This window comes from Urocitellus parryii, chromosome 11, assembly GCF_045843805.1.
Source record: "Urocitellus parryii isolate mUroPar1 chromosome 11, mUroPar1.hap1, whole genome shotgun sequence".
In the NCBI taxonomy this organism is placed as follows: Eukaryota; Metazoa; Chordata; class Mammalia; order Rodentia; family Sciuridae; genus Urocitellus; species Urocitellus parryii.
The window spans coordinates 30,865,710-30,878,996 of record NC_135541.1 but is presented as its reverse complement, the minus strand read 5'-3'; the positions used below and the strand labels follow the sequence as shown (position 1 = coordinate 30,878,996).

At 46.9% G+C, this 13,287-nt stretch overlaps 1 protein-coding gene across 1 annotated transcript; it reads left to right on the top strand.

The window, feature by feature from the left end:
* Window positions 1-204: 204 nt before the first annotated feature.
* Window positions 205-11,302, top strand: LOC113189058 (cytochrome P450 4A6-like). Its single transcript, XM_026397668.2, has 13 exons — window positions 205-405; window positions 1,608-1,749; window positions 2,380-2,424; window positions 2,868-2,995; window positions 4,820-4,944; window positions 5,291-5,445; window positions 5,873-5,979; window positions 6,063-6,253; window positions 6,354-6,487; window positions 7,620-7,684; window positions 7,832-7,908; window positions 10,246-10,419; window positions 10,777-11,302. The coding sequence occupies exons 1-12, from the start codon at window positions 217-219 to the stop codon at window positions 10,412-10,414; spliced, it is 1,527 nt and encodes a 508-aa protein (XP_026253453.2). The 5' UTR covers window positions 205-216; the 3' UTR covers window positions 10,415-10,419; window positions 10,777-11,302.
* The last annotated feature ends 1,985 nt before the right edge of the window (window positions 11,303-13,287 follow it).

The following is a 13,287-nucleotide window of genomic DNA, read 5'->3' as shown; positions in this document are numbered from 1 at the left end:
GGGAAAGTGGGTGTGTGCATGACCATTACCACTGTCAGCTGACTAAAAATTTCTGCCTCCCAAGGAGAATCGTGTGGATGTTTCAGGTTAATCGACTCTGGACTCTGAGGTCAAGCTCTGCCCTCATTTCTAGGTGGGCGTGGAAATCCTCCCAGAACATAAGTAGTGGAAGTCAAGGGTGACAGCGACAGACACTGATCCAGAAGCTGCTGCACCATGAGTGTCTCTGCACTGAGCCTCACCAGACTCCCAGGGAGCATCTCTGGATTCCTCCAGCTGGCTTCCCTGCTGGGCTTGCTTCTGTTCCTGTTCAAGGCAGCCCAGCTCTACCTGCGCAGGCAGTGGCTGCTCAAAGCCTTTCAGCAGTTTCCATCTGCACCCTCCCATTGGCTCTTTGGCCACAAGGTAGGAACCAATGGAAAGGGGAGTAGGAGGGAGGGAGGCTGTAGCCTGGAGACTGGCCAGGAAGTCCACAGGACAAAGCCTGTTGCATGCACTAGGCATCTGAGGAAACCCAGATTATCTCTTAGGTTTGGCCCATCCCAGCACCAGGAGCTCACTCCCTCAAAAGAAGCCTGTCCTGCTGTTACTCAGCTCTGTCACTCACTGCATCACCAGGCAGATCTGACATCTGTCCTGGCAGCCCTGCATTTGGAGGACTGTGGTTGGTCCTTTCTGAGTCTCCTCCTTTCCAAGCTGAGCACTGCTATCTTCCTCAGCTCTTCTCAAAGAACCAGCCTCCTAGATGCTCACCTGCCCCAGTCACTGAATGCCATCAGTGCGTGATCTGGAGCTTGCCTCGATTTTTATGGAACCTCATAAAAATTGCCTTGAGGAATTATGCTGTGTGGTGACAATTTTAAAGACCCTCAAAAGACTTCAAACCACAGTAAAAGAGCTTACTTTGCTGGAGTGGGTGGGGAATGTCAAGTAGAGGGACCAACCAGCTAGGTTTGCTGAAGATCAAGGGAATTTTCACAAAAGGTGATTTTAGGGACTGAAACCCTGATGATCATAGGCCCATGTGAGTGGGACAGAAGCACTGTACCTTCCAGGTGAGAGAGACCGATGTTTGAGTTACCCTATTAGACAAATTCTGTTTAGCTCCCACTCACCCTGCACTGTGAGGTCCTTTGCTATAACTCAGTGCCCAGCACAGAGCCTGGCACAGGTGTGTAGAGTCACAGAAAAAGGAGGGAAAGAAGAAGTCAAAGGGCTGGGGAGGTGCAGTACCAACCCCCTATCCTGACAGCCCTGGGGAAGGAAGGCACAAAGCAATGTAAGGAGCACAGAGAGGGGCTCAGCAAGGGATTGTGCATTGAACACACTTAAGAGGAGGAGGAAGATATGGAGCTTATGTCAAGAACGAGGCTCTGATGCCAACAGCTCCATCCTACAGGGCCAAAGGATCCCAGCTTTGAGCAAGTGCTGGGAGACACCAAAGTTCTGGAAGTCAGCACAGATAGGTTAGCAAAAACAGCTCCAAATCTCTAACATCTCTTGAAAGATCCATAACTATGTCCCTGTGGTCACCCTGATCATCACTCTATTGCAAGGACTAGACCTAAACAAAAGATTTTATTCATTTGTCTTTCCTTTGATGACAGATCCAAAAGGATCAGGAGCTAAAGCAGATTCTGTCATGGGTAGAGAAGTTCCCCAGTGCCTTTCCCCGTTGGTTCTGGGGCAGCAAAGCTCACATTGTTATCTATGACCCTGACTACATGAAGGTGATTCTGGGGAGATCAGGTGAGAGAGAAACCTCATTCTGGCAAGAGAAGCTCCTCCCTCTTTAGTATATGCCCCTGGTCTGTCATATTCCAGAGCAGAGTGGTGCTTTAGCCATCAACCCTAACCACTACCAACCATTTGCCCAGGCCACAACCCAGCAAATGGCCCAAATACTGGAGATATAACACAGCTGTGTGGAGCGAAACTTTTTAAACGTTTTTATCTTTCTTTTTAAATCAAATCTTGAGGCAATCTGTTATGCAAATTGCCCCAGATCCAAAAAAAAAAAAAACTTCATATCCACACTGACTTGTATTCGAAACCTCTAATTGTCACCTGACTTGGGTCACAGGATGACTAAGCCACCATCCATTATCGAAAAACAATGAAGCTCTGTCCTGTTCTTTAGCACTGATGACATGGCCTGTTTCTCTTCATCATAGTCCTGGGGGTGTTCAGCTTCTGGTCTATGGAGCTGCCTTCCTGAGCCCAGCTGACTATCAGGACAGAGAAGGGATGGGAGGGAACAAATTGCCAACTGGTAGTCATCAAGAACTCGTGGCAGCACATAGTCTACACCACAGCTACCTTGGGACTGCACTGTTTGGTCCCCAGTTTCCTGTTAAGCCTTTACTTTAAACCTTTCAGATCCAAAGGCCTCTGGTACCTACAGATTCCTGGCTCCCTGGATTGGTATGTATGTCTCTAGTTAGGTTTCCAGTGTTATTTTCTGGTTCACAAGATCAACAGGTGACAGGCCAAGGAATGTCCCATCCCAAAATCAAGTCTCATTTCTTCTAACCATACCCTCTTTCCTTCCTGTGCTGGTATGAGACCTCCTAGTCTTCTGCCGTCTCTCTACTCCAAACATCCCAGGCTGACATTTAATGATGGCCTTTCTTTTCCTGCCCACAACACTTTTTCAGCCTTCATCTCACAGCTTTCATGATCATAGCCAGATATACCAGCCCATTTAGGAAATTCACATTCCTGAAATGCAACATGTCCCTCCTTCCTTTGTCCAAGAAATTCCACCTTCTTCAATGTTATCTTCCCCATAGTACCTCCCTAATTATCCCAGAGGTATCTCTGATTCTGTATCTTCAATCCCATACACATATCCATCTCTGGTCCAGGGTATGGTTTGCTCCTGTTAAATGAACAGACGTGGTTCCAGCACCGGCGGATGTTGACCCCAGCCTTCCACTACGACATCCTGAAGCCCTACGTGGGAATCGTGGCTGACTCTGTCCGAGTGATGTTGGTGAGTCTCTCTCTTTCATTTCCACTCACTCACTCAGGAGCCCCTCTCAGATTCCCCTGTCTAACACAGAGAGCCATCAGACAGAGTCAGATGAAATAACACTCTCAGGATGTTACTGTGAGAGTAGATTCCTAAAAATTAGATGGGACAGAGAAGACCAAGGCATCAGGATAGAGCCACACTTCGCTTATGGTGCAAGTCAGAAAGCATCAAGGTGGATACAGACCCTGTCTCCCACTTCCAAGTCTTCAGAACAGTCAACTGGAGGAGTAGTCAATCATGCCAGACAGCAGGACTGGCTGACCTGGGCAATGGCAGCTTCAAAGGCAGGCTAGAACTGCCAGGATGTCACTCAGTCAGGCTCTGACCTAAGGCCCGGGGCTTTTGCATGGACTTGAGTAACATATGCAATGAAAAGGATACCAGGTCTGCATTCTCACTGCCACTCTGCCATGCCATCAATTGCAACATAAACTCCAATTTATTTTTATTAGTGCACTTTTTTAGTGCAATAGTTATACACAATTGTTGGGTTCATTCTGGCAAAATCATATAGCAAAAAGTTTAATTTTCTCCAGTTCAGTCACTGGTGCCCCTTCCTGTTCCTCCCCTCCTCCCTCCCCCTATTCTTCTTCCTCTTCTCTATTGCTCTTCCTTTCGCTCATTTATTTACTTATTTTTTGATCAGTGCTTTATAGATACACATAAAAGTGAAATTCACTGTGGTATATTTATACATGCACATAGCATAATTTTGTCAAATTTATTCCTAATTTCCTCTCCTTTCCCAACCCTCCCCTTCCCTCTCAACCCTGTCTTCTACATCACTGATCTTCTCTATATTTTTATGATATCTGACATCCCTTCCCCTTTTTCCTTATTTTGCTTTACCTTCCGCATATGACAAAAAAAAACAAAAACAAAAACATTCAACCTTGATTTTCTGAGTCTGGCTTATTTCACTTAGCATGATGTTCTCCAGTCCCATTCATTTACCAGCAAATGCCATAATTCTACTCCTCTTTGTAGCTCCATAAAACTCCATTATGTATATATACACCACATTTTGTTTATCCATTTAACTGTTAACAGGCATCTGGGCTGGTTTTATGTCTTGGTTGTTATGAATTGTGCTGCTATAAACTATGAAGTGGCCATATCACTATGGTATACTGATTTTCGACCTTTTGGATAAATACCAAGGAGCTGGATCATATGGTGGATCCATTCCTAGTTTTTTGAGGAACCCCCATACTGTTTTCCAGAGTAGTTATATTAATTTACAGTCCCACCAACAATGTATGAGTGTACTTTTCCCCCACATCCTCACCAGGTTTTATTGTCATTTACATTCTTGATAATTGCCATTCTTACAGGATTCAGATAAAGCCTTAGTATAGTCAAAAGTCTGATTTCTGACCCAATTGTTCTCAGTAAACTTTTGTTGAATAAACAGAAATCAAAGTCCCTGGTGGCCCACTAGAAGTGCCTATAGCAGCAACTTAGGTTTTAGGTTTTCTTTTGCCTCCAGACATTTGTCCCCTAAAATTAGAGTTCCTACCAGTCCCTCAGATGGAGCTCAGCTCTATATTTTGCTGGTCAAACAAAGCATTATAACTGACTTTCAAAATTCAAAATTTATTATAGAATACTATGCTTAATTTTTAAATAATTTGTGAAAATATAGGCACCATTTAACAAGCATTTGTTTCAGCAGTTTTTAGTGCATCTGCTCTCTCAAGTGAGGGACATGGAATGGGATATCTGGAGATGCACAAGCCTTCTAGGGAAAATGAGAAGATCATTGCCCCTATCCCACAACAGGACAAATGGGAAAAACTCATTGACAAGGACTCCTCTGTGGAGGTCTTCCAGCACATCTCCATGATGACCCTGGACTCCATCATGAAGTGCGCCTTCAGTTACCAAGGCAATGTCCAGTTGGACAGGTCAGTGACAACCCTTCAGCTACAGAGTCCTTGTTCTTAACCAATTGGTGTGGACTCCCCTGAGAGGCAGAAAGATCAGTATGGATCATCACCCCCACACAAAGAGAGATTCTGACCCCAGCCCCAGACCAAGCCCTAATTCCCTACCAAAATCAACCCTGTCCCAGCCACAGAACCCTGATCCCCAACACAGGTGGCAGCCTGGTCACAAGGTCTGTAAGGCAGAAGTAATGTGTGTCTTAGTGTTGTCTGTCCCCACAATTCAGGAAAACTCCACAACAGAGCCCACTCTGCCTGCAGGTCCTCTCTCTTCACAGTCCAAAATGTTCTGCATCCTCTCCCTCAGGCATTCCCAGTCCTACATCAAAGCCATTGGGGACCTGAACAACCTGTTTTCTGACCGTGTAAGAAATGTCTTTCACCAGAACGACACCATCTATGGTCTGTCCTCTGATGGCCGCTTGTTCCACCGTGCCTGCCAACTTGCCCATGAGCACACAGGTTCTGTCTCCTCCTTGCCTCCTCTCCTTTACCAGGGGCAGTCTCATAGAGCTGGTTATGACCCCTCAGGCACAGCCAGGTCCTCTGGTATTCCAGCAGGACTTGGGACACACAAACGCTGAGTACTTCCCTACTGCAAGGGTTGGGAGCTGAAATATTAAGGTGCAAGACAGTGTGCAAGGGATTACTTGTGCCATCTCAATGGTAATATTGATGAGACCCATCCTGAATGCTTATATAAATACTTTATGTGCTGTACTCTAGATGGGAGGTTTGACCTGCATTTGATAGTTCTGGGCCCCCTGACCCACACACCACACTCATCCTGAGTTCTACAAGGCACCCAAATTGGTGCAGGGAGGCACATGAAGCTTCTGGGGGTTTCTGTGACTCTCATCCCTGCCTGGTAACTGCTGTTCTGGGACAGACCAAGTGATCAAAGAAAGGAAGGCTCAGCTGCAGAACGAGAGAGAGCTGGAGAAGATCAGGAGGAAGAGGCGCTTGGATTTCCTGGACATCCTCTTATTTGCCAAAGTGAGTATGTGGGAAAGAAACCTGGGGCTTTGCCCAGGGGAGGGAGTTTACAAACCCTGCTCTCTTATCTATGGCCTCCCCAGATGGAGAATGGGAGCAGCCTGTCTGATGAGGACCTGCGTGCCGAGGTGGACACCTTCATGTTTGAGGGCCATGACACCACAGCCAGTGCTATCTCCTGGATCTTCTACGCTCTGGCCACATACCCCGAGCATCAGAAGAAGTGCAGGGAGGAGGTCCAGAGCCTCCTGGGGGATGGAGACTCCATCACCTGGTGAGTGAGAGCTCAAGAGGTGGGAGAGCCCTGCCTCTGGTAGGGACAAGCTGCTAGACTTCCCGGGTCCTGCCTTCTGCTCATGATGGCTTCACTTCAGGGACCACATGGACCAGATGCCCTATACCACCATGTGCATCAAGGAGGCCCTGAGGATCTACCCACCAGTACCAGTTGTTATCAGAGAGCTCAAAACACCTGTCACCTTCCCTGATGGACGCTCTTTACCCAAAGGTCTGATCTTCCCAGACTCATTCACATAAGATCTCCCCAGAGATAAGAAGGATCAGAAATCCCCACGTGCTTCAGCAGTTCTGAACCTGCCTATGCCTCCCTGTGTATTTTCCAGTACATATGCCCAAAACCTATAAATTTCCTTCCAATTCTAATAGTCCACATAACTAGCATCCTAAACTTATCTTGTTCTTTAGCTAACATTCCTTCTTCTTTAGAATCTCTGGTCTTGTGGTGCTGTAGTTAATTTTAGTCTATTGGCACTGATGTTCTTTGATTCTAGTTCAACACTATAGGAATCATGGGCATCCCTGATGTTCATATGTCCTCATTGTCATATCATTTTTAATCATCCACTATATTTGGTATAATGTGTAGAAAACTTGGTGAAATGCAAATAATTATGTGCCCACATCTATGAATGTGATGCATCTCAATCCCTAGAAACTTCTTTACAGAGCTGTAAGCCTCTGGATGTAGTATCTCATGACTTTAGCTCTAAAATTCTATTTCCTGAGATGTGAAAGGTAGAGAATTATCTGACAGGGGCTAGGGAGAAGTGGTTCTTTGGTTCAGTCAAGGCAAATAAAAGAAATCAGTGAATTTCATGGAATGGGTCAGATGTGGTCCAGTCCCTCAGGAGCCATCAGGTTGATGACAGAGAGCAGCTTATGACCAAATATGAGATCCCTGCCATGGTAGCCGACCATCTGTTGGCTCATACCTCCTTGGGTCTGAATCCCAGCCCTGCCACATCCTACCTATGTGATCATAGGTAATTTCTCTCTGAAATTTAATTGCCTCATCTGAAAAATAGGGATCCAGCCATCTTCCCTGGCAGGTTGTTGTAAGGACTGAATGAATTAATGTGTACTCCTCAGTGGGAATTTTTCAAAAGAATAAGCTCTCGTTAGATGTATTCCCAAAAGTAAGGTACGATGCTTTCATGCTTCTCTCTTGGATTTGTGGTTTTCTACTCCTTGCCAGGGCTCAGGTGTTTTGTCAAATCCACGCACATTCTGCTCAAAGTCATGCTTTATGGCAGCAGCCTTCTGTGCGTGCATGTCCCCTGCTGGCGGGAGGATCAGGGCCTCACCCCATGGGCATCATTGGTCTTCTCTCTACCCCACAGGCATCGTGGTCACGCTGTCCTTTTATGGCCTTCACCACAACTCAAAAGTGTGGCCAAACCCAGAGGTATGGAGGTCCAGAGGGGATGGGAGGAAATGATCTCTGAGGATACCACCTCCCTCTACACCCACCTCTGAATAGTCTGTCCCCACGTGGATCAGAATCAGGAGCTTGACCTCTGTCTATCCTGGTCCTGCTGCTCTCTCTCTGCAGGTGTATGACCCTTTCCGGTTTGCACCAGATTCTTCCCGACACAGTCACTCATTCCTGCCTTTCTCAGGAGGAGCCAGGTGAGGAGTCCTATCTTGGTCGTGGGATGGGGGAAAGAGGAGTCGTCTCTGGGCATATACCCAAAGTTTGTGATCCCTTAAGTTGCTGTACAGCATCTTCAGGGATGGTGGAAAGAAACCTCATGTGGGCATGTCAGTGCATGAAAGAACGATGGCAGTGCAGGGCACACCATGGACATGCTGGTCCTCTGCCCTTCCCGAGGTCAGACAAATTTCACTGTCAGAGAGTGTCCCACACATCAGCGTGTTCTGGTGTTTTTCTCACTTTGAGGATATAACTTTGTGAATTAGAAATTCTCTTATAAATTTCACTTCAGTTGCCAGGATTCTTACCAGGTGGAGCCCTCTCTTCCCACACATTCTAAATCCAGCCCAACTCCCTTTCTGTTCAAGTCACCAATCCTCAGATCACTGAAGGAAGTGACGACTTTGCTAGTGTTTGTTTTCCCAAGGCCTGGAATGTGCCAACTGTTCAGTTAGAGACCGAAAGGTGAGCTATTTGAAGAAAGTGTCCCACCAGTGTATATGGCCCCTTAGCCTCCACGTTTGCAGTCTCTCCCAACATGATGTTTGACTACATGTTAATGTTCACACTCCCCGTACAACATTCCTAGTTGTCAAAATTTGACAGGTGAAGTAAGGTCTACATACCTTGAAATTACACTTACAGTCCAGCTTCAGACAAAAAGCATTAAAATGAGGAAAGTAAACTGCCTTTGAGAGAAAGCCACTCTATTTGATATGTGGCACATAACATTTGAAAGCTTCCTCCAAAAGGGTTCACTCCAAAAGGGCTGCTGCCTTCATCCACAAAAGCTGCTGAAATCATCCAGTGAGACAAAACATCATATAAATTTTACTAAAAGCTAATAGAAGTAGGCTTTTTCCTCAGCCCATATGCCTATGAATCCTTCAAATGGTAAGTTAGCTTTCATAGAAGAGGCTTTAAGCAAATTGTTTTTCCAGAAATTGGTTTTCTAGGATTTGTTAAATTCCTGGAGTACTTCTCCCTACGATGGCTGCAAATCATGTTGCTGCCACTAGGGGGCAGGAAAGTATTAGATAGGTTAGGTCAAAACCAATATTGCCTTTTGTCTTATTCCATTCTGTTTTACATTCTGCTTTACATTCCATTACTAAATTTAAGTGAACCGAATTTTTAAAATCAAGTGACATTAATGAACTTAATTCAGTGTAAGATAAATTATTAAGCCAGCCTCTCTGTGCCAGGCCCTATATAGGCTAGGTGACAGGAACATCGAGATGAAAGATATTGTCACTGACTCCAAGAATTTTAAGTCAAGGAAAAAAGTGCATTCTCTAGAGACAAATACCTAAGCTTAAGACACATTGTTCCCTTCTTCATTCTTTCACTCACTCATCTGAGCAGTTTGTAAAGTATTCCACATCCCTGGCACTGTGCAGACTGGCCCTGGACTATGGTGTGTCCTTAAATAAAGCTTGGACGGCACCTTTAAGGCCTGGGAGGGGGAAGGAGAGGCAGCTGGCATGGGGTGAGGACCAACTGATCGCTGATCTGAGATTTTAGAATATGTAGGCAGAGATGGAAGCGAACATTCTCTATGATCCCCACAGCCTGAGCTGAGCTAGGAAGTGAGGCTGGACAGGCAGGAGGTGGGTAAAGCAGCAATCCAGAGAGATGTGGAGGGAGCTTGGGTATTTGGACATGGAGAGCATGATGGAAGGCATGGGAAGGTCTGAGTTGGGCTGTGGCTTGGTGTGTAGGAGAGGGATGCAGGAACCGCAGAAGAGTCCAGGAGAGGATTCAATCTTCAGCTAAAGATGGCAAACAGGGAAAGTTCTGGAGTATAAGTAGAAGGATGCAGATACTAGTGGAATGAGGGGGTTGGAGAGTGGCAGGAGCCTAATCACCCTGTGGGTGGCAGATGGGGCTGCAGCTCAAGGTTCCCCAACCCATCTCCTACTCTAGGAGTTTCTTCATTGATATCTGGCTTCCCTATGAGGAATTCAGTCCCTAGATCCTCTTAGATGGAATGTACAATCAAAAACTAATTATTTAAGTGATTGGACTCTGTCCCTTAGAGTACTGGTGCTGTCCTAATAGAAATTTCCTGCTTCTGAAAGCAAAAGTAGCATCAGGGCCAGTCTTCAAACAGTCATAGACCTTGTCAAAGATCAGGAGAGTATGAACCATGGCTTGGAGGTAGAGGAATGTGTGATCTGTAAGTAAAGGTGTCAGGCAGGCCCCATGGAGCCTGAATGCCCAGCTCTGGGCTGGTGCTCAGGGACCGCTGCCTGCCCAGCCTAGAACAGGCCTAAGACCTATGCTTACTTCACTGTCCCTGCCTGGCCCAGGAACTGCATTGGGAAACAGTTTGCCATGAATGAGCTGAAGGTGGCTGTGGCCCTGACCCTGCTCCGCTTTGAGCTGCTGCCAGATCCCACCAGGATCCCCCTTCCCATACCGCGACTTGTATTAAAGTCCAAGAATGGGATCCACCTGCGTCTCAGAAAACTCCACTAACACTGGTAGGTCAAGAGCAGGCTCTGAAGGCCTCCTAGCTGTGTTGTCACCTGCTCCTGTCCCCACCTATCTGCCCACATCCTGCTTTCCTGTCTACCTACCTGCCTTTCTTCCCATCTGCCTGTTCCCTGTCCTCCTGTCTGTCCTCTCACCTGCCTCCAGGCTCCCTACCTGTTTGTCTCTCTACCTGTCTCCCACCTGCCTACATCTCTGACTATGCACATAACCCAGCCTGCCTGCCCCTCTGCCTGTCTTTTCCCTTTCCTCCTACATGTTTTTCTCTCTCTCTGAGTTTCCTAACACTGCTATAATAACCACAACCTTAGTGGTTTTAAATAATGGGAATTATTATTCTTTTACAGTTCTGGAATCAGAAATCCAAAGTGGGTATCATTGGTATCACTGAGAGAAGACCAAATTGTGGATGTAACCAGCCTTCCTCTGCAGGGTTTAGAGAGAATCTTGACCCTTGACTTCTCAGACTCGAGCTGCATTCCTTGCTTTCCTCCATACTGGCTCCCTTGTACTTCTTTGAAGCCAGCATCTTTTCAAACTTCTTTCTCTTACTGTCTTCACATTTCCTTCCTGTTTGTAAGGAACCTTATCATTACATCAAGTCCATCCAGGTGATCCAAGATAATTTCCCCATCTCAAGATCCTTTACTTAATGAAAACTTGAGTTCCTTTTGACATATGAGGTAACGTATTCATGGGCTCTAAAGTTTAGGACTTGAGCAACATTAGAAGCCAATAATGAACCCCACAGAATCCCTCCCCAAATGGCACCTCATCTGTCTATCTGAACCTCTCCTGATGGTTTCTGTCTACCTGATTGTCTTTCACATAAACCTCTCCATCTCCCTCCCTGAAATAAAGTTTCTAATGTCACCTGTAGTGCCTGTCTTCCCTTGGGAGGAGATAGAGGGAAAGGGAGACAGGCGGGGAGACAAGTCTTTTCTGAGGAAGGAGCAGGAGATGACATTTGCCCTGTAGTACCAGGACTGACTCCTGCCTGGCCCACCTCTCCAGACATCTCACCCATATGAACCCTGATGCCCCATGGCTGATGAGGGTCCCATGTAGTGGCTGTGTTTAGAAAAAAAATCTCTTGTCTGGGAGCTCAGAGGGAGAGGCTCACACCTTTGGGGGAAAAAAAGACCAGGCCTCCATTCTATTCAAGGGATGTTTCTCATGCTAGATTTTTTCAGAATAGGTCCCAGCTAGAGCCCTTCTTGAGTTGAGCTGAGCAGGAAAGACTTGTAGTCCTGGTCTGGCATGAGACCTGGGGGACGTTTTTATTTCTTTTTTCCTTTTTGATGTACTGGGGATTGAACTCAGAAGCACTTTACCACTAAGCTACATACCCACCTCTTTTTATTTATTTTATGTTGCAAGAGTCTAAGTTGCTGAGACTGGCCTTGAACTTGCAATCTTCCTGCCTCAGCCTCCAGAGTAGCTGGGATTATAAGCATGCACCACCACACCTGGCTGAGGACCCTGCTTGTCACCGACCCAGTGAGATGCAAGAAGAGAGCCCAGCCTGGCCATGTCATCAGACACCTGATAACCCACGAGTCCCAGGCTCCTCAGGAGGTTCAGGAGTGGATAGTTTTCCAGCAAGGGCTAGGAGGAGCCCAGATGAGCAAATGGCTGGCCACTCTGAGGAGGGGCTTCATTGACCTTGCTCACATCTGGTAACTGCCTGGATGCTAGTGCTCCTTGCCCTGGGATGACCCCTGTGTGGCATCCAAGCACAACTGCATCTGCTTCCCTTATCTCTGGGTCTTCAGCATCCATATCCCTCAGTACTCCCACCAGGCTCCCTGGGCTGGTGTCTGACTTCAATCATCCTCTCTCAAACCACACCCTGGTTTTCTTGCTGGATCTGAGCACAGGTTCCCTTATTTCCTTGAATCATTTGTAGTTCAGGATGCCATAGACAGACTTCCCTGGAGTCCTTCACCTTCCCCAGTATCCTGTGCTCTGCTTCGCGGAAAGGGTTTCTCCCCAAGTTGCCTGAGCCAGGACCTCCTTCCTTGTTTCCTGACCTCCTAGGTCACTAAGCTGTTCAGTCCTGGTCTGAAGAGGGGCAGGAAAGGGCTGGACATTTGGTGCTTGACCAAGGGGAGAGGAGAGAGTTGGGGCAGGAGAATGAGCAGGGAATGCTACAGGAGGAGGTTTAGTAGGTCCGCTGGTACCAGATGATACATAAGGGTTCATGTTGGCCATACTCATAGAGCACAGGAAAATAGGAGCTCAAAATTCTGGGTTGCCAACCATGGGCAGGTGTTCTAACCACAAGATTCCAAAAAAAAAGTGTGTTGCCAAAAATTTGACCCTGTTGCCTGCAAGTAACAGGCAAGAGCCAGGCTGATTCACATTCATATACCCGCCTCCCATGACACAAGCACAGAGATACTTGTGTAAACCACTCCTACACACCCATTGCCCACTCCACACTCTACCCCCACACACACACACACACACGTGCGCATAGATGCCCAGGATTACAGGAGACAGAGGGTTATGTTTAGAGAACTAGATGGATTAACAAGAACTTAACTGTGCTGCCCAACAGTCCCAGCCTCCCTCTGCCCTCCCCGGGGTAGCCTCCCCTCCCCTCTGGCGCCAGAGCTCTCAGGTCAGTCTTTCACAGACACATACTGTCAGGGAGATTGGCAGTACTAGTAATGGAGTCTTGATCAACGTATGCCTGAGTCAGGAGGCCCCAGCTCATTCCTTCTAGATAAGCATCACAGGTTCCTTCCCTTAATATTGAAATGGGATCACAGTCTCCTCCCATCAGGAGGGTCATCCGACCCTGCTGACACCAGGTAACTGTCTGAGGGCTAAAGATCCAGAGATAAGGGAAG

What these genes read in the sequence shown, in the direction of transcription:
- LOC113189058 (XM_026397668.2), top strand. Translation starts at nt 217, where the DNA reads ATGAGTGTCTCTGCACTGAGCCTCACCAGACTCCCAGGGAGCATCTCT. An exon ending in ACTCTGTCCGAGTGATGTTG is followed by an intron (nt 2,996 to 4,819) that starts GTGAGTCTCTCT and finishes ATCCCACAACAG; the next exon opens with GACAAATGGGAAAAACTCAT. An exon ending in ACATCCTCTTATTTGCCAAA is followed by an intron (nt 5,980 to 6,062) that starts GTGAGTATGTGG and finishes TGGCCTCCCCAG; the next exon opens with ATGGAGAATGGGAGCAGCCT.